The following is an 18,871-nucleotide window of genomic DNA, read 5'->3' as shown; positions in this document are numbered from 1 at the left end:
GTTTGGCGACTTTTTACAGGGGTCTGGATGGGAATCAAATTGTGTCCAGTTTTGTAGCAGCCCGAACTATGAACATTCTTCTCAGTACAGATGGCTTCCACCGTTTTACGATCATTAAATCATTCCTGTCATTCACTTTTTCATTGTGCTGGTCTTCAAAAGGGCGTAAAACCATCACTTAAGGTCCTGGTCGATGCTTCAATCCAGAAGATCCTCCAATCTTTCACTCCTAACTTCTCTTTACTCTTCGAAGTTTGAAGAGAAAGATGCCACAGGATCAAAGTGCATGCTGCTGACAAAACAGAGCCTATTACTATCTGCATTATTATAGATTTCAGCACCAAAACTGAGTCGAAAAATGGGCCGAAATTTTAACATTTGTTGCACTGGATGACGCTACTCGTGATTAGAATTACCTACTCTCTTCAATGCACAACGACTTCGGATGTAAGATAAACGCAACGACGATCGATCGAGACACCGTTTCATCTGTTTACCATCGATGTACGATAATAATTTTAATAATTAAACATAAAAGAATTTGCTGATGATAATCATAATAATAATAATAATAAAGAAAAAAAGGAAATTTTTAGACTAGCTAGATTTATAATAAATACGATATTTTTTCGCGCATTTTCCATTGTTAGCCACTGTGTTGCTGCACACTCAGAGCATTGAGTGTCGGCAGCTCCCCCCCCCCCTCCCTAACCACCTTCATACTATCGTAGTACTATTTTCAAACCTGCGTTCGTTTTGTAGCCGAAAACAGTGACCACCGAATGCTTTGAACCAAAGAGAAGGCGAGAGAGCGAAAAGGTTAAATACATTTAATAAAAATGAAAGAAAGAAAAACGCATTATAATCGCTGCGCAGTGATCTATAACAGACAAATCGACTCAACAATGCACGTGCACATGGGCAGGTAAGTTTACCGTGTCCCCTGCCCATTGGACAGTTGCAAAAGAAAACTGATAAAAACGATAAAACTCTGTAATATTTCGACGGCGCATGGAGCGAAATGAAGAACGTATCCTAGTAACCGGTGAACATTAGACCAGAATGAGGAAGGGGACTCGTCGTTCGTGTTTTAAGTGTCTTCTCCGTTGCGTTCAACCGCTATCGTTCCTCTGTTTCCCTTATCACCTACACCAAGAATATATTTGTGAAATTTATTTCACACTGTTAATCGCAAATTAAGTGCAATCGAGATGTACGATCGTTCCGTAATCATTCATCACAATGCGCGTGTTAATGCCTCTCTGTGTAACAACTGCCAGTGGCTGTTTCCCTTTGCACGTGCAGGCCTTCCTGCACGCAGCGTATCCTCGCTTGACCATCCGCTAGTAAAATGAATCTCCTCTTCTCTGCTCCGACACAGCTAGGTTCTGAGTTGTCGGACGATTATTACAATCAACGTCCCTCGTCCTACTATCAGTGATGTTTGTGATCGATATTAATTAACGTACGTCTCTCCGAAGCAGTGCTAACCGAACGAGCGGAAATGCGGATGCTGTTGTACGGGGGAAAGTATAATTATTGCAATGATGATAATAATAATAATAAAAATAATAGGATAATGATAATGCACGTCACCAGCATGACAGCGATAGAAGGGGAAAACAAACTTATACACGATACAATATTAGCAACTAAACATTATACCTTAAACGTGATTATTTCATTCGATCGGACGAGAAGTTCGGGTCAATCCTACACCGTTGTTTTAGATTCAAATTCCTGTATGAGCAATCTATTTGGGGAGGCAGAATGCAGAATCGACCCCTCATCGATAGACCTCCCAGTCCTTCGCTACCTAGTAGGGCTCTCTCTATCCTTCTCTTTCTCACTCTCTCTCTCTCTATTTCACTGTCTCTCTTTCAATCATTCATTCATTATCTGTTTTCTAGCACCTTACTATTTAACGTTTTTCTTCTCCTATTTCCTCCTTTCTTTCCATCGCTCAATCCTCAATTGTATCTGATGTGGATGAAGTATTTTCCTTACCTGACGTTTCTGGACCTACCTGGGAGTTAGTGTCCTGCGTGTCTAACTGTGGTTGTGTTCCAGCCACCACAAAACCACCCTCACCGCTACTACTACTGCTGGTTACACCAATTCCCTGCGGTTCCTGCGATTCGATTGTTTTCTTTTGCAACTTACTAGCAGTTGGCGACTGCCGTCCAGTGTCGCCATTGTCGCCTGACTTACACCGCGCGGCTACTTCCTCCGCTGCAGCCAAAGTTTCGTCGACTGCGGTTTGACAGCCAGCACTGGTGCTGCTACTGCTAGCTACTGTGAGATCGTCACCTTGCTCCATACCTTCTGCAGCGCTGGAAGTCGACATAGAAGCACCCATCGACGCCGTGGTGGAGCTGGACTCGGTCTTAGTGGGCGGGTTGTTGCTGGTTGCATGGTTTTCGGGTAGTACTTTTCCACTCGTTGCTGGCTGCCGTTCGACCGTTTCATCGTGCTGCGGTTGGTGGTGGTGGGGTTTAGCATTGTTGGTATCGTTCGCATTCTCACCCTCGTCATCGTCCAAACACTCAAATATTAGCTCAATATGGCTCTCAATGTCTTTCACCAAATTACGCAGGTACTGTTCCTGTTGCTTTTGCTGCTGTTGCTGGTTCAGGTTCTGCTCACTGGTGGTAACGGCGTCCAATGCCGTGGGTCCGATGATATCATTCTCACCCGCTGACTGTTCACCGGCCTTTTCTGCTTCCTTTTCTCCACCACCAGGTGACGACGGTTGTATTGATTGCAATGCTTCAGAAACCACTGCAGCCGTCTCGGGGGCTGGGTTCTTCGACGAGGTCGGTTGATTTCGTGCCTCATTCGAGGAGCTTGGGCTTTCTGCTCCGATTGGCTGTTTTATCACTCCACCACCACTACCGCCAGCCCCAACTGCAGCACCCACGGAAGGGGTGGGTTTATTTTGTACCGTTATTTCAATCGAGGGTGGTATGGTTTCCTTTAGTCGCGTAGCTTTGGCCAACGTCGCCTCGGATACGCTTGCCGCCGCTACACCTGCTGCGGATTGTCCCGTCTCCGTTAGCACTTGGGCTGCAGACACATTCCCACCGGAGGATGGTGATCGCACAACCGGATGTATCGTTATGTGTGGCACTGTAACTTTCCGCTTTTTCGTTGGTACTTCTTCTAAAAATAAGATGAACAGACACAAGCAATCGTTAGATTTTTTGCACTCCCGATGATGTACCAGCAGCATCCTGCAGGTTGTTGTTGGCAATTTGCTCTCTTTTTAGGATCCACATACCGTCACTGTAGATTTCATCCTTGAACTTTGTTAGCACGGCATGCAGCGAGTTCTGTAGCGCACCCTTGACAGAGCTTGGAATTCCCGTGCGCTGGCCAATGATGCGTATCGCCTGCAGATCGCCGCATATATCCTCCAGATTGTTCTTGTCCGGCAGCAGCTGACAGATGGATTCCAACAGGCGTGGCACCACAAGACGAGATTTTATCTAAAACACACACACAAACACATTGTAATCAGCGATTCGTTCAGCAAAAGGATCGCGATATTGCCGAGAGATTTACCTTTGGATAGTAGATTTCGATAAAATTCGCTATGATGGGATCATTGAGCGAAAGTCTTTCGTCTCTCAGTATGTTGTCGATGTAATCAATGAGCAGTGGGTTCTTGATGAGCATATCAGCATATCTGGACGGATTTCGATAGAGAAGGTATTGGAGATGAATATCTACATCCTGTCCCTTTCCTCCCCAGTTAGGCCTGCGAACTTACCGGTGTGTTGTTTTGTTGTTATAGATCCCAACCCAAAACTTTGCAAAGATGTTAAAGTGCAGCACTACGCCTTCGATTCCGGTCAACAGCGACAGGTGTACCAATGGTTCCGTAAAGTGGTTCGATGTAACCGCCACGCGGAACATTATGTCAAGAAATTCGTGGTACGGTCGATAGAACAGTTCAAGTGCAAGATCAAAATCCTTGTCCAAACCCTGCAAAACAGAAACAAACAAATAACGGTAAAATCTCTTCGTGTCGCCACCGTTAATGAAGTAGGCAAAAATACTAACCTTTTCACAAATCTGTGACTGTGGAATGTTCATCTGCACCATTGCTTTCGGTGGACGGGGTGTATTTTTTGACACCGGTGGCCAGGCGGCTTTCATTCCACGCCGCGGAAAGTACGAACCGAGCGGCCCGATGGACGAGGCAGCAGCAGCAGCAGCTGCTGCAGCTGATGCAGCGGCTGCATTGGCCGTCGCCGCCGCGCTACCGCTTCCGGCACTGTTTGCCTGATGAATTAGGTGATGCACGTGCGGTGCATGGCAGCTCGTTAGCAGCGGTACCAGCACCGTCGTAATGATGTCCGGTGGAGCACACTTAACCAGCTCCTTCAGCACCTCCAGCGCCAGGTTACGCATCTCGGGTGGATTGAATGTGTTCAGCAGCGTTGCCAATCGCCGGACGGCATCCGGCAGTCCCTTCATCAAGGCCGGCTGCGGGCGCTTCTTCTGCTCGCGGCTACTTGCCCGCAGGGTATTGATCAGCAGTATTACCTCCGTCAGCAGTTCCTGCAGATCGCCGTACACGTGGCATGCCGTGGCCTCGTGGTACATCGAGTGCAGTGTGTGCAGCGCGTCGAAGCAAAGCGTTATGCCACCGTTCAGCACCACGTACAGGCGGTCGTCATCGTTGTCTACGAGAATGCGCAGCGCCGCTATGAGCGTACCCCAGGACACCCGCGCATCCAGTCCATTCAGGTAGGCAGTTAACGTCGTCCGCCGGAAGATGGTCACGTCGCGCTGTTCGGCCTCACTCGCTTCTGGGTGTCGCTGGGCAAACAGCGTCATCAGCCGGAAGAGCTCGTCGACGGCTAACGGGTATTGGGTCGGATGTGGCGTGATGTTTTTGAACGCCCATTGCAGGTTCTGGTGAGCGGCTAGCTGTCGGGTCAGCAGGCGGCTTTGCTGGCAGCACATTCGCAGCAAACCATAGTACACTGGTAACATTGCACGGTTGTAAGTCACTATTTCCGTATCGTCATGGTCAGCTCTACAAAATGAGAAAGATATGCGGCAATTAGACAGACAAATTGTGATGCCTTACTGAAAAACACTTCGTCGAAAAGTAATGCATGAACATATAATAACAGATCGTTTGTTGTATATTTTGTATCACTACTAAACGAACTGTCAAATTTACCAGATTTTATTAGATTTCATAAAATGTTTCAAGAAATAAATTTCAAATGGGTTTATTTAATTAGAAAAAATAAACTCTAAAGAGGTTATTTTCGTCAATTAACGGGGGCAAGATATGCTTTTAGTACTCACAAAATGTAGTTAAATGCAATGTTCCTCGTTATGTCTGGACAGTTTGCTACGAGGCTCGCATTTTCTGGACAGTCAAGTGTGGCCTGATACCAGAACGCAAGCAACGCTTGCTTATTGTGATGTGCCGGTACAGCCGGTTCCGACAGCCTCGGGTGAAATAGGTCCCACAGCGCCCTTAAGTGTGGTCCAACCTGTAACGATAAACGGGAAAAGGTGGCACCAGACCATCATTAGTTCGCTGTTCGCTGTCGTGCTAACCATTTGAACCGCTGCCGTGTACGATACTGTACCATAAGCTTCTCCGTCTTGGATACCAAACAGTAAGTTAGAAGATTAAAATACGCGGTAAACTTGCTCGTGCCGTGCACGTTAATGTCGGTGTAGTTGCGCGCCGAACGAAGTAGTAGCAGCAGCATGTTCAGTATAGTGTGCAGGATAAGTTGGGCTTCGCAGGAGATTTCGCGATGCTGAAACACGTGCATCGATAGCTTGTGGTGCGATGTCGCTCGATAGTTGTTGCGGAAGCTTTGCGAAGGCACTAGAGATACCAGCAGATAAGCAGCAGCATTCCGGACCCGTGCGTTTCCGTGTGCCAGCAGGAACCGCTCCACCCAGCTGTCGGCTGACTGCAGGATCCAGTTGTGGACGATCTTGTTGCGTGGGGCCTGCACGGCCAGCCAGTCCAGGGCCGACTGCGGACAGTACTCGGCCGCATCCCAGACACGCTGCAGGACGAGCTGCGAGAAGCACGGTAGCCCCGACGGACCACCGGAAGATTCCGTGAGCAGGGTAATAAGCTTGAAAAATGGCCCGCACAGCTCCGTGTGCTTCGTGACGGCGGTGAACAGCATGGCTATGATTTGGCTAGCGAGCCGCTCGTCACATCTACACAGTGCGTGGATTAGATGGCGCGTCTGCTGCGGGTTGATGTTGTCCTTGATTTGCTGATACAAGAACGGGAATCCTTTACCACCGGCGATCGCATTGTAGTCGCGGGCGGACAGGTGCAGCCGCAGATCCGGTCCTCGGGACCGTTCCACTAGCGATGCCACTAGTGCAATCATTTTGTCCAACGAGGCTGGCCGCGATTTGTCTACCGTTAGTGCTTCGTCCGAAGAATTTTCCTCATTGTCCGAATTGGCGTCCATCTGAAACGGCAGTGCAAACAAACATGGGTAAACGTTATTCAGAACAGTCAAGGGCGTATGCATTCACATTCACTTACGCATTCCTGCCCTTTATGACCGAGGTAAAAATCGGCCACACTTCGTATCACGTTAATGCGCAGCAAAAACAATGCCTCCTCCTCGCCCATTCGAGAAAATTCGTACAGCAAGCCGAAGAACTCGGACAGATGTCGCGAATGTGCTTTTGCACCGTGCTCCATCAACATGATGAGCGATTTGATGAAGCGCGTCACGCACGACACATTGCCGATTATTTCATTTCCGTCTAGGTCGGTTTCTGCCTTCAGATACAGACTACAGTGACTTTGTCTGGGGGAGATACAAAACGAACCGCAGTGGTGTAGCAAACGCAACTCCAGCACAACGTGCCAATTTACACTCATACACTACCTTAAACGCTGTATTACATGTATCACTAGTCGCTGGAACATCTGACGAACCATCTGATTTGGACATTGTATTAGCACCTGTACAGGCCACCAAGGTTCGGCCGACATATGGCTGAGAAACCATTCGCATGCTTCCTGGCTGGCGTTGAACTGTTTTGTTAGTAACTCTACCCATAACACCATCGTTGGCTGTGGATACAGATACAGGGAAAAAGAAAGCGAATAAGTTAGTAAAATGGGTTCCGCAGAGAGGGGATGATGATAACGTACCTTTTCCTTTGCGTGTATAAATGTTTCGATAAAAAACGACACTGACAGTTGAGCCGCGATGCACGTTATATCCGGTAGCGCCAGCAGATTTTGCGGAATCTGGCCACAAATTTGCCACATGAAGCTAAAACAGAAACCATAACCAAGCATAAATTACCATTGCACTAAAATTCAATGCTTTGTGTAGGTGCATTTTACACTTACTTAAAGTACGTGTGCTCGAAGATGTTGCGGTCCTGCAGGAAGTGCCGATTATCCTGCCATATCCACTCCTCTAGCTCCTTAGATAGGGGCCGGCGGCGGAGACGTTTGTTCGAGTGGTTGATCCGATTCACCATTACCAGCCCCGAACTACCGGAGCTTCCACTGCCCGAACTGCTGGAACAACCGGGCGAGCTTGAAGACTGCAGTACGGCGTGTGTTGCAACGGCGCTGAAGGACGATCCTGGCCCACCAGGCGTTGGTCCGACGACGGCTGCCATAGGCAGCGCGATGTTACCCCCCACGGTGGCCGTCAGAGCCGACAGGGATGATATCGATGAGTACGAGGATGGTGCCGGTTCCGGAACGACGCCATGTAGCATGGCTGACGGTGACGTTGCAGACGATGTCGATCCCTGGAAACCGATGACCGATGAGGCTGCTACTGCTGCTGGCCCTGGCCCACCCAGCACACCCATGCAGGACGATACCGGCGCCGTCGAGATGGATGATCCTGCCAACGGTGGCACAATTACCGGGTGTAAGGACGTGGACACGGACACCGTCGACGGTACACTTTGAGCACTTGGCACAGTGGTGGGAACTGTAATCGCTGTGGGAGCGGCTCCCGCTGAAGCAACGGAAGCGGTCGACGCGGTTGACGTTGGCGACAGTGAAGCAGTGCTGGCAAGGGATGCGGTCGTTGGCGTCGGACTGACCACTCTGGTGGATGTCACCTCAACTTCCTGCTGCTGCTGCTGTGATGATGTCGTTGATGGTATTCTAGCAGTGCTAGCGTGCTTAGTATCTATATCACATTTACTTAGATTATTACTTTGTTTAGCTACTTCACTAGGTTGTTGGATGAATTGTTCAGTCTCTTGATCACGTTCGTTTCTTGCTGATGCCGGACCTTGACCCACTGCTGTAGCATAGACAGGCTGATGACAATCCTTCGATGGCCCCAGGTTCGATGGCAACGGGTCTTGCGCTAGGGCAGCTTTGCTATTGGTATTCGGTACCGCTTTGAAAGAGGGTCCACCACTAGTAGCTGCAGTCGTCGCTGGCAGAGGCGAGGCCGCCGAAAACGACGCTTGCGACATGGAAAATGGAGTCGAACTGAAGGAAGAACTTTGGGACGGCATGGTGGCTTTTCGGTTCGAGAAATGGCCACCGTCCGATAGCTCTGGCGTTGGGTCTTGCTGCTTGCTGGAACCTCCCCTTTCCGACACGACAGCGGATTTGATCGGGTTTTTAGTGGGAGACCGTCCGGAACTGCCGGTAGTTGCATTATTTAAAGTTCTTTTATCGCTATCCACACTGCTATTTGATGCAGTAGAGGATCGTTTCTCTGTAGAAGCTGCAGTCGTAGCGCTGTTCGTGGCTTGCTGTTCGTCTGCCTGGTCACGCTGCACGTTTTTGCCCTTGTTCGAACGCCATTCGTAGAACAGCATGTACGCGGAGTTCGTTTTCTCGAAGCTAAAATCCAAGTATTTTTCCGCCACCGAGTCGTACGTTTTACTCTGCAATTGAAAATGTACGAGGGAAGGAAAACATCAGAAAGTTTAAGCACAACCATATTCTGGTAAAACCAAAGTGTGAGGGCATATGTTTCTCGTACCAATCCGGAACACTTACCGTCATTTCTCCACCAAAACATTCAGCCGCAATTTGCGATGGATCGAACAACTTCACTTCGGCATCGTTGAAGAGGAACCAGCGTTCCTGGTGGTTCGGATCGCCGTCCTCGTTGCGCTCCTTGATAAAGCTGTAGTAATGCCCACCGTCCGCATTGCCTGTGTGAACCGTTACGCCGACAAGATCGTACTCGTAGTGCTCATTGAAGTCTTCCGATTCTTCCTCGTCCATCGTTTGCTGCTGGCGCTGCAGGTCTCCATTGCTGCTGTCGCTAAGGTTACCGTTCGATGAATCATTCTTCCTATCATCGGCACCCTCCTTCTCGTCCGAGCTTGCATTCTTCATCTCAACGTCTTCGCTCTCTTGCTGCTTCTCTACCGCCGGTGCGGGGCCGTTCGTTTTATTACCACCGTTGCCAAACTCACTGCCTGTGCTCATCAAGCCGGTGCTGGTGCTGCTGCTGGCACTGCTGCTACTATTATCGTCCAGCCCAGACGTACCGGCAGGGTTCACCTCTCCCGTGGCGGACGATTCGCTTACGTTGCGCGAGTGTGATCGGCGCATCTGCGATTTTCGCTTTTCCTCCTGGTAGTGGTGCGGCATTAGCGTTTTCTCCACATAGCCCGACATGTCCAGCCGCATCGGGAAGGAAAAGTGCGTGTTCACCTTTTCCTTCAGCATGGTGACCATGTTGAACGTGTAGCGCATTGTGTTGAAGCACAGAATCTGGGGTAGCTTCTTGAAGCAGGCACGCTTTTCGGCACGCACCTTCTTCCCGCACTGCGAACATGTGTACATGTTGTCACCCTCGAGCGTATCCTTGACCGTTACTTCGTCGAGCGATTCGTGCAAATTGCGCATATCTGCCACCTGGCAACGGACGGTGTAAAATTCTTCCAGCGTTCTACTCACATGTCCACAGTCCTGAAAATGAAAAAAAAGAAAGGGAAATATTATTACCCGAGGGATGCTTCAAAATTATCGACCCAAAGCAAAGATTGAGTCTTGCTGCGCCACTCGTTTGAGCGCAGCAAATAGTTTGGCCAATCTTTCGTTTCGGTCAACAGCTTCTTAGTCAAACATGCGATGGAAGCTCATCTCAATGCACGCCCTTACAGCGCCATTGAGATGAGTCACTGTCTCACGGTGCTGTGCAGGCGCACTCTTTGTGCACTAAAACTCACTAAGGACACAACATTATTGCTGATGACACCGCAAAAGATGCGTTTGACCAGATTCTTCAAGTCCGGCGTCATCTCCTCCAACTTCGATACGAGATCGATGAAGAACTCTGCCATATCCTTCTGCTCGCCCGTGTTCAGCGGCTGATGGTCCATCTGATACACCCGGCAGAACGATCGCGGACAGTACGCCTTGCGTTCCGACTCCATCAGGTAGGCGAACATGCGCTGCAGCTCGCACAGGGTAGCCTTATGCTTCTGCGGTGCGTCGGTCGAGATGGACAGAATGGCGTCCCGTGTCTGGGGCGTCATGAAGAGATGCTGAATGCACGACGCCATGTAGCAGGTGGCGCCGAGGTTCGTCAAACCGACGTAGCCACACTCCGAGCGTCCCTCGTCCTGCGGCCAGTAGTCCCACGGGTACGGCGAGTGCGGTCCGGCACGGTGCTGCTGCATTAACTTGCCGTGCAGTAGGAGATAATTTTTCGGCGCATTGCGACACATCTCCACCAGCAAATCGTAGGCCGCCGCCCGTGCAGCGTGGCTCTTACACTTTGGCTTTTCCCGGTCCTCCGGCGAGGGCAGCTCGAACAGGCAGCAGAACACGCTGATCATGAACTCCTGCCCGACGAGGCTGTACTTGAACGCGGGATCGAACTTTAGCAGGTTGGCCATCAGATTGAGCAGCCCGAACAGTCCATCGTCGGGGCTGCCGTGCCGGCTCTCCAGATAATCGCGCTCGAGAATGCTGCGCGCCACCTGCTGACACATATCGTCCAGTCCAATCGCATCGCGCGGCTGCAGCTCATCGCCCGCCGAGTGGCCAGCATTGCCCCGCAAAAGCTCGGGCGAAAGTGCGTCTACCAGTCGGCACAGCAGCCAGAAATAGTCTCGACAAGCCGGACCGTACGGTTCCTTTGTTTCGTCTCCCGCCGACAGGAGCGCGCCGTAGATACCGCCGCCCGGTCCACCGGTCAGCGCTTGTGGTTTCATGTTTTCTGCCAGCGGCAACAGTGCCACCAGCTTCGAAAGCAGCGGCGCCATCAGTTCGTAGTACGTTTGCGCATTGCCCAGGCAGAGCCGGTAAAGTGCAGCGCAAGCCTCCCGCCGTACGGCCGGCTCGGGATCGTCCAGTATCAAACGCTGCAGCCAGAGCGAGTTTGCCTCGATGGTCCAGAGCAGCCGGCGCACCTCCTTGCACGAGTGCGCATAGCAGACGAGCAGATTCATCGCGTAATGTATGACCTGCGGCCGACCGAACAGGCCCGTCTTGAACAGGTTGGGATTGACCGGAAGCGATTCCTCGTTCAGGATCGACGCAATGCGCTCGAGCGTTGGCCGCGGTTCGAACAGGGCAAGTGTTTCGCGATTCAGCGGTGGAATCAAAATCGCATTCCCTTCCGCTTCGGTGGCCTTCAGCTCATCCATGCCTAGCAGACACATGATACGCAGCAACGAAGCCAGACAGTCGTGCCGCCACTCGTTCAATTCGCTCTCGTCCGACCCGTCGGTAGATTTTTGCAGCACACCGGAGAGGAAGATGCGATACAGGTGGGCCAACCCACCGCAACGCATAAACTCATCGCTCCACTCGACTACGCGCGACGAACTGGCGCAGGATTCGTTCCGATCTGCTTCCGCGTCTCGGTTGCGCTCAGACTTTTTCGGTTCATCTACCTGCACGGGGTCTTGCTGAGCGTTTCCTGCATTCGCCCCTTCTGGCTCACATTCAATCGCTTGCTGCGTTTCACCTGTTCGTTGCTCTTCTAGCTTGCTCGTAGCCCCGTCGCAGTTCGGTGTGTTTTCCTTATTTTCCGCACTCTCGTCCGCTCTGTCCTTGGCCAGTACGGCCGAACGTTCGTCCTCACTACACAATGGCGTTGGTTTCACTACACCCGGCCCTGGTGAGGTGGGTGCAAAATCCACCCGTTTGCCGCCCTTTGATGGCGATCGATTGCTGGTTGCTGCGGCAACGGACGTTTCCTGCCTTGGGATACCACTTTGCTGTTGCATTTTCAGCGACTTAGAAGAGGAAATCTTCAGCTTTAGTTGATTCTTAACCAACAGCGTTTTGGAGCTTGTCCCGGCCACTCCCACCGTGGCACGATTGTTGCCACCCTCGGTGAATGGAACCTGCTTTAAGTGCATCACGCCACCGGCACCACTGCCACAACAATTGCCCACAAACTTCGATTTACACAGGCTCTCCACAATGTGCAGGGCGTACATGAACTTTTGCAGGTTGTACGGATCAAGAATTTCCTCCAGCGTGTAACAACCCCCTAGTAGGGGATCTGTTTCCTTGACAGAGCCTTCTGCACTTTCGTCACCTCTCTGCTGTGGTAGCTTCGCTTCGCCCAACTCTTCCTCGCACTGTTCGTCCGTTTTCGGCCGAGCTGCACATTTGAAGGACAGATTTTTCAGCGTGCTGAAAAAGGAAGGACACGTGGGCAGCATTGCGAGTATGTCCCAGACGCGACGCGACAGCAACTGTGCCTTGGTGTTGGGCTGGCAGCGCTCTCCCGTGGTGCTGATTTTCATGTCGCCCAGCGTTTGCATCAAACGGAACAGCTGCTCAAAGTACGGTGGCTTTAGCAGCAGCAGCGTCGGCAGACAGTCCTTCGGGGGCGGCGGCTGCATGGAAGGATTTTCGCTCTGCTCGCGCCTGCGGCCACTGCGTCCACCGAGCGACACGTACACCATCTGATTATCTTTAAAACCCACGTCCGCCAGGCTGCGCTCATCGTACTCGGACGTGATCTCCTGACCCTGCGTGATGATTCTCAGCGGTCCATCGTTTAGCAGCAGCCCCAGCACCGGGGCCGGACTGCCACCACCCGCACTGTTCTGCTCGCCCCCACTGCCTGGAGTGCTGGTGTTGTTGGCAGGGGCTGTTTTCGCCTGCGGGACAGCTTGATACTTTTCCCACCATTTGGCAATTTCCGCCTTCAGGTCGGCCACCAGATCGCTCGCGTGCATGTTGAGAAACGATTTGTCCGGCACGCCCGCCGGCTGCAGCACAATTCTAATCGGCGGACCGGGGCCCTCCGTGCGCAGGGCACTGTGTGCCCCTATGTCTTTGCCTTCGAGGGCCCAGCGACGCAAATGGTAAGCGTATCGTCGCCGGAATGTGTCGAGATGCGTGTTGAGCAGCATCAGCGCACGCTGCACGCACATCAGCGCATACTCGGTGGCCGGCCCGTTGTTGTCCGAATGTTGATTCAGCTCCTCGACCGCCTGCGACAGATGGTTCATACACTGTGCCACAAACTGGTGCTCGTACTTCAGCTGCTTCTCCATGTAGTAAGTGTTGATGTACTGGATGGCTGACAGCGACACGTCGGTGTTGGTTGCCCGCAAAGCTATCTTCCACAGGTGCTCCATGCCGACCGTGTCCGTTTCACGATCGCGCTCGCCACCGTCAACCGGTTGGCCGAAAATCTCCTCCCGGCCGAGGGTGAACAGCTGTTGAAACAGGCCCAACGCAACCATCGAAATGCCTTCCGGTTTCAGCTCCGACAGGCGCTTCAGATACAGATGCTGTATTGCGTTCAATCCGAGCGCATGGGTGTCGCCGCCCTTCACCTGGGCCTGCAGCCAGGAAAACAGACAATCGCTGCACTCTGGATCGTTGGCCAGACAGGCCCACAGGCTGTCCACCTGGTTCAGCGTCAGGCGAAAACTTCTCGGCGAACCGACGTCACTAAAGACGGACGTGAGGAACTGCAGCCGCACCTGGATCTGGGTTACGTGCGAATAAAGCGGTCCGCACTGTCCGGTGCCATCGGACGGTGGTAGTACTACACTGGCTGCGCCAGCACTGTTTCGAAACGTTGACGTGTAGTGTTTCAAATTGTTGAAGAAATGAAACATCATGCGATGCTGTCGTTCCGACCACAGCACCACCTGGTGCGTGGTCACGTCGCGGAACTGCTGGAACGATGCAAACAGCTTGGGCAGCAGCTTCAAGCTCGTCACCACGCTTCGATTATCGGCCAGATTTTGCAAACAGCCTTCGATGAACCGTGTGCGAATGTGCTTGTCCGTGTGGAAGCAAAGCAACGTGCCGAGAACTTTCTCCGCCTCCAGTGCGATCGATTCGCCCAGCTGTCCCTGCGCGACGTTCGAGACAAATTACAGCATTAGAGCAATGGTTCAAGAAAAACATAACGAATCGAAGGAAAACAAACTTGTACTTACAATCTTATCATCCTGAAGAAGATCCCACAGCAATGTATTGCCCGGAAGGCACACATCCGGGAAGCGGTAGGGTGTACCGATCATCATCGTACCCACGGGGCCGGCCGAAGCGGCAGCCGCTGCTGTTGCCTGCAGAATGTCTTTCGTCTTCGTAGATCCCCCTTTCCCCATCTTTATCGCTCCATTGTTTGCCCCCATTCGATGCATTCCGGGCGAGTGCTGATGAGGTAAATGTTTCATCATGCCCATTCCGGCAGCGCCAGCGCGTAACGGCGACGGACCGGCCACCGTTCCAATCGAGCGCGGTCTCGAGATGGGAAATCCTTGGTGCAGCGATTCGGCACGTGCCGCCAACTGTGCCAGCTCCTCCTCGCACGGTGAGTCTTCGTCGTCAAAGTCGGCCATGTTCTTTTCCGACTTGTTGCTCATCGGCGACGAACAGCTGCCATCGTGGTCTGCCGCATCCGCCGCATTCAGGAAGTTGATCAGCCGACCCTCCCCCATGGCGCCCATGAAACTGGATACATCATCGCCGAGCGATGCGACCCCTGCCGCGCCCATCAGGCTGTTACCGGCACGGGCAACTAGCTGCTGCTCCCTTTCGCTCATACCAACGATGCCTGGACCGAGCGGGCCACCATGGTGATGGTGATGATGATGGTGATGCTGCTGCGCCTGCTGTTGCTGCTGCTGCTGCTGCTGTTGAATGTGGCGCAACACGGAAGTCTGCAGGTTGTTATCGCTACAGTCGCTGTCCGGTAGCATCGCAGCGAGCAGATCACTATCCTCCACGTCCGAAACGCTTTCGTGCAGCTCTTGCAACTCTTTGCGCGTGAGTCCGCTTATTTTGCGACGTTTTTTGCGCAGCTTTTTGCGCATTAAAAACGCCTCATCCATATCGATGCCATCGTCACTGCTCGTACCTTCCTCGTTGAACGTGTTGATCGAGCGTGTCATTAGAGGAATTCTTCTGTAACCGAATCGCAATTGTTCGTTTTAATTGTGTGCGCTTTGTTCACAACAAGTAACTGCGTGTACTTACATTTTCTCCTTATTTCTCTGAACATTGTAAATATCTGGTTCTACCTTGATGCTGTCTGTAAAGTTTAATTTAAAAGGGATCCAAATTAACCCAAATGCAATCAAAAAAGGTTCCCCCCAAGAGACTTACCATCCGTAGTTTCATCACAACAAATTTTATGGCGCGCTTGCTTGCAAGGAGGAGCCCCATTGTCGGATTCTCCCTCGCGGTCCGGAACCATGCCCAGAATCGGTCCAGGCGGCTTATGGCCACCGGCTACCACCACTGGCACCACCGATGATGGCACATCCGGATCGGAACTGTCATCCTCGGGATGCTCGTCCTCGCTGTTGGTGCCATCGACGCTAACGCTGTTCTCCGAGCTGGATGGCAGCTCGTTATAATCCCCGCGGCCCGTCGCAATATCATTTATGGTGTTGCCAGCCGACTTGCTCATATCGATGAGCGTTTGCCGCGAGCAGTCCCGCATCCATATCAGCTTCGTCAGTGCGGACGTAATGTAGATGCTCTGCTCCGTATGCTCCTTCGGGTCCAGCCGGCACAGCAGCGAGTACAGGTGGGTCGCCGGTGTCGGTGCGAGGTTCTTCACCAACGAGGGCAAGATGTCGTAGATCGTCTTCGAGCAGTGCTTTAGCTGGGCCGCCTGCCACATCAGCGTAATGTGCTCCTCGGTGATCTGATTTTCGACCGCTAGAAAGTTCAGCACGATGTGCGACTGCTTGATAACCTCCACGTGCAGGTTCGGTCCGAACAGGTGCGAGATGATCTGGTTCTCGGACAGCCAGTTGGCCAGCTTCAGCCCGACTGCCTCCACCTCGGACACGGTTTCCGAGGTGCAGATGTCGTTGAACATGTTGATGTGCGCGTTGATCTGCGCCATGCCCGCCAGGCGCATCGTGAGCGTGGAGGACGTGAAGTACTTGAACGCTAGCGCCAGCCCCTCCGTGTCGAACGTAATTTGCGAATCGAAAGGATCCTTGATGGCGGTCCACATGAAGTCGGCCATCGATTTTGTGGCCGGCGACCGGAGGTCCTGATCGGACAGCCGGCACATGTACTGCAGCACCTTCACGCGCAACGGGATGAACAGCTGCATGGTGGAGCGGTAGTTGATCCACAGCTTAATGTTGGAGCTCGTGGCCGTGATGGCATGGGCCGTCGAGACGGGCAGTCCGGGCTGGTCAAAGCAGTGCATCATTGCCTCAAAGCCGCCGTAGTTGCAGAACAGCGAAACGTTGCGCAGCAGGAAGGCCGAAATTTCGGTCTCATGCAAATCGCAGAACAGGCTGAGGGATTGCACCTCCTGCGGAGAAACGTCCTCCAGGCGCGTGTGCACACTGTGCTTGTACGCGACGTACAGAGGGAAATTTAGCAGGAACACCTTCGACACCAGAATCAGCAGCTTCTCCACGTCCAGCAGTGTCCACTGTTCGTCCATCGTGTGTTGGTTGTTCGTAACCGCCGACTGCTGCCTTTCGGCATGTCTCCCGTCATCAGTGGGCGCATGCTTCGATACGCCCGCCTCGCCAGCACCACTATGCTCTGCCTCCTTGGAAGTGACATCCGCCTGTCCACAGTCGGCGCTGTCCGTTGGAGACTTACAGGTTGGTGCCTGACCATCGGTTCCCGTCTTTTCGTTCCCATCCTCGGCAGCATTGCTGCCACCTGGGTCCGATGCACCCGACGCCTCCGACTCATTCGCAGCACCGGGCAGCGTCTGTCCAGTTCCGGTCGCGCTCGCCGATGCCTGCAGCTGGTTTTGTGCCAACAGCTTGCGAATGTGTTTCAGCTGGTGCACGGTAAAACAGATTATACCCTGCAGCACCAGGTTGAACCGCTCGAAGTTTTTCACATCCCGATAGCAGCACATACACTGCCTGTTCGGCCACGTTTGGATGTAGTTGAGAACGATTTCCACCTCGCGCTTCTGCAGGAACACCGGTTGATCGGTGTCATTGCTGCCGTGCAATCTGGACTCGTCTAGAAAATGGGTAAAAGCGAGAGCAAAACAAGAAGGTGAGACACGCATCGGTCGGGAAAGCGTTGCAGACAACATGTTGTCTCAGCGCCTCGTTGTTTAGCTGGGGACAACAATGGTGTTGGCCACCAACACCGACAACGGCCTCAAGCTGTCAACGGAGTGTGTTGAGCCAGCCAGTGTACAGCGTGCACGGTACTTACACGAAACAAGAAGATTCAGAAACCCGGAGCAAACATCGCACATTTTCGCAGTCCCTTGTTTTCCCCGCACGGAGGCTTGTTGCTAGCGTGTACTGTTTCTCCGCCGATGGGCACCATCCGAGAGGGCTGCGGGTCAGTTCTGTTTGCCACAATGTTCGCCAATTGCAACGTAATATGAAATATTTTTTCACTCTAGACTAACTCTCTTGCTGTTCGGCAGGAGTTCTTTCACCACTTTCTTTCTTCCTATTTGCTGCTGTCATTCGCTGTCAAACTCTTGTTTCTTTCATCGCCGTTGTCTTCGTTGCCGCTTTGTACCGCTCGCTGCTGATGCCTGCCTGTTCCTGCCTTCCGCTGCGCCACCCTCTTCCTAACGACGACGGCGACGACGACGTCGAAGATCACTATGTTGCAGGTTCCGCAAAGTCTGCTGGCGAGCGAAACTTTCGCAAATACTACCACAAATGTACGCACATGCACCGGCACTAGCACCAAGCCAGGGCAACCAAGATCCGACGGTTCATTCAAACGCGCACCGGAGAAAACATTTCTCACTCAACTTGCAGTGGGCAAGACATTTTCCGTTCAAACCTTTTTTTCCAGTCCGTGAGTCTTATTCTTCTGCTAGAACTGTGCTGTTGTACGCTCTTCCTGTTACTTTCGTGCACATGGTGTACTCGCTTTCATTGGTGTATCGCTATCTCTTCTACGCCTCCTAACGGGATATGGTGAACTTCTTGGAATTTACTGCGCTGTTGTCTTCTTCCGCCAATCTGCCTGTCTAAAATCAAACGTCAAATCGGTTGCATGTTCGAATGTTGCTGTTTTTATATTCAAACATGTTGTTCGTTATTTCATTTCGTTACCCTGATGCTGATGCATAAAAAGTAGTATTTTGAAAATCAATTTGATTTAGAATGCATTTGAACCCTGAAAATCTAGGTATAGTATAATTATTCAAACCAAACTCCAAGAAAAAAAAATCCTAAAATCCCAAACATTGGTTTGACATTTCGAAAACGAGGTTGGATAGCTGTGGGATACTGCACACTATTTGTTTCAATTTCAATTGACTTGTTTGGAAACAAAAACTTGTTGTTTACATTTTGTCACGGGCATATTTCCGGACAGAGAAGTGTTTATTTTTTCTACATTCCTCGTTATACAGCAATTATCCGCAGTACGCGATACTCGATATACGCGAATTCGCAGTACGCGATTCCTCTAAATTTGACAGCTCCATGTGTTTTTTGC

At 51.7% G+C, this 18,871-nt stretch overlaps 1 protein-coding gene across 2 annotated transcripts; it reads right to left on the bottom strand.

Moving 5' to 3' along the window:
- Positions 1 to 490: 490 nt before the first annotated feature.
- On the bottom strand, positions 491 to 18,337 carry LOC121588670 (ubiquitin carboxyl-terminal hydrolase puf). 2 transcript variants are annotated; one of them, XM_041906873.1, is made up of 17 exons: positions 17,618 to 18,337; positions 15,566 to 17,416; positions 15,437 to 15,491; positions 14,395 to 15,364; positions 10,198 to 14,307; positions 9,014 to 9,937; positions 7,379 to 8,898; positions 7,175 to 7,298; positions 6,906 to 7,093; positions 6,554 to 6,824; positions 5,619 to 6,476; positions 5,329 to 5,519; positions 4,066 to 5,047; positions 3,773 to 3,987; positions 3,565 to 3,688; positions 3,281 to 3,488; positions 491 to 3,162 (listed from the first exon to the last, which is right to left on the bottom strand). In XM_041906873.1, the coding sequence occupies exons 1-17, from the start codon at positions 17,658 to 17,660 to the stop codon at positions 1,964 to 1,966; spliced, it is 13,833 nt and encodes a 4,610-aa protein (XP_041762807.1). In that variant the 5' UTR covers positions 17,661 to 18,337; the 3' UTR covers positions 491 to 1,963. The 2 variants fall into 2 exon arrangements, with proteins under 2 accessions (XP_041762807.1, XP_041762808.1); XM_041906874.1 differs by having other exon boundaries at positions 14,395 to 15,361.
- Between the last annotated feature and the right edge of the window lie 534 nt (positions 18,338 to 18,871).

The sequence above is a fragment of the Anopheles merus genome, chromosome 2R (genome assembly GCF_017562075.2).
Source record: "Anopheles merus strain MAF chromosome 2R, AmerM5.1, whole genome shotgun sequence".
Lineage (NCBI taxonomy): Eukaryota > Metazoa > Arthropoda > Insecta > Diptera > Culicidae > Anopheles > Anopheles merus.
The sequence above is the reverse complement of the archived record's forward strand: the minus strand, read 5'-3'. Positions and strand labels throughout refer to the sequence as shown.

Excerpts from the sequence above, each read along its gene's own strand:
- LOC121588670 (XM_041906873.1), bottom strand. The coding sequence starts at position 17,660 with ATGTGCGATGTTTGCTCCGGGTTTCTGAATCTTCTTGTTTCGT. Across the intron at positions 15,492-15,565 it reads TTGTGATGAAACTACGGATG|ACAGCATCAAGGTAGAACCA; the intron begins GTAAGTCTCTTG and ends TAAACTTTACAG. Across the intron at positions 3,988-4,065 it reads AGTCACAGATTTGTGAAAAG|GGTTTGGACAAGGATTTTGA; the intron begins GTTAGTATTTTT and ends TCTGTTTTGCAG.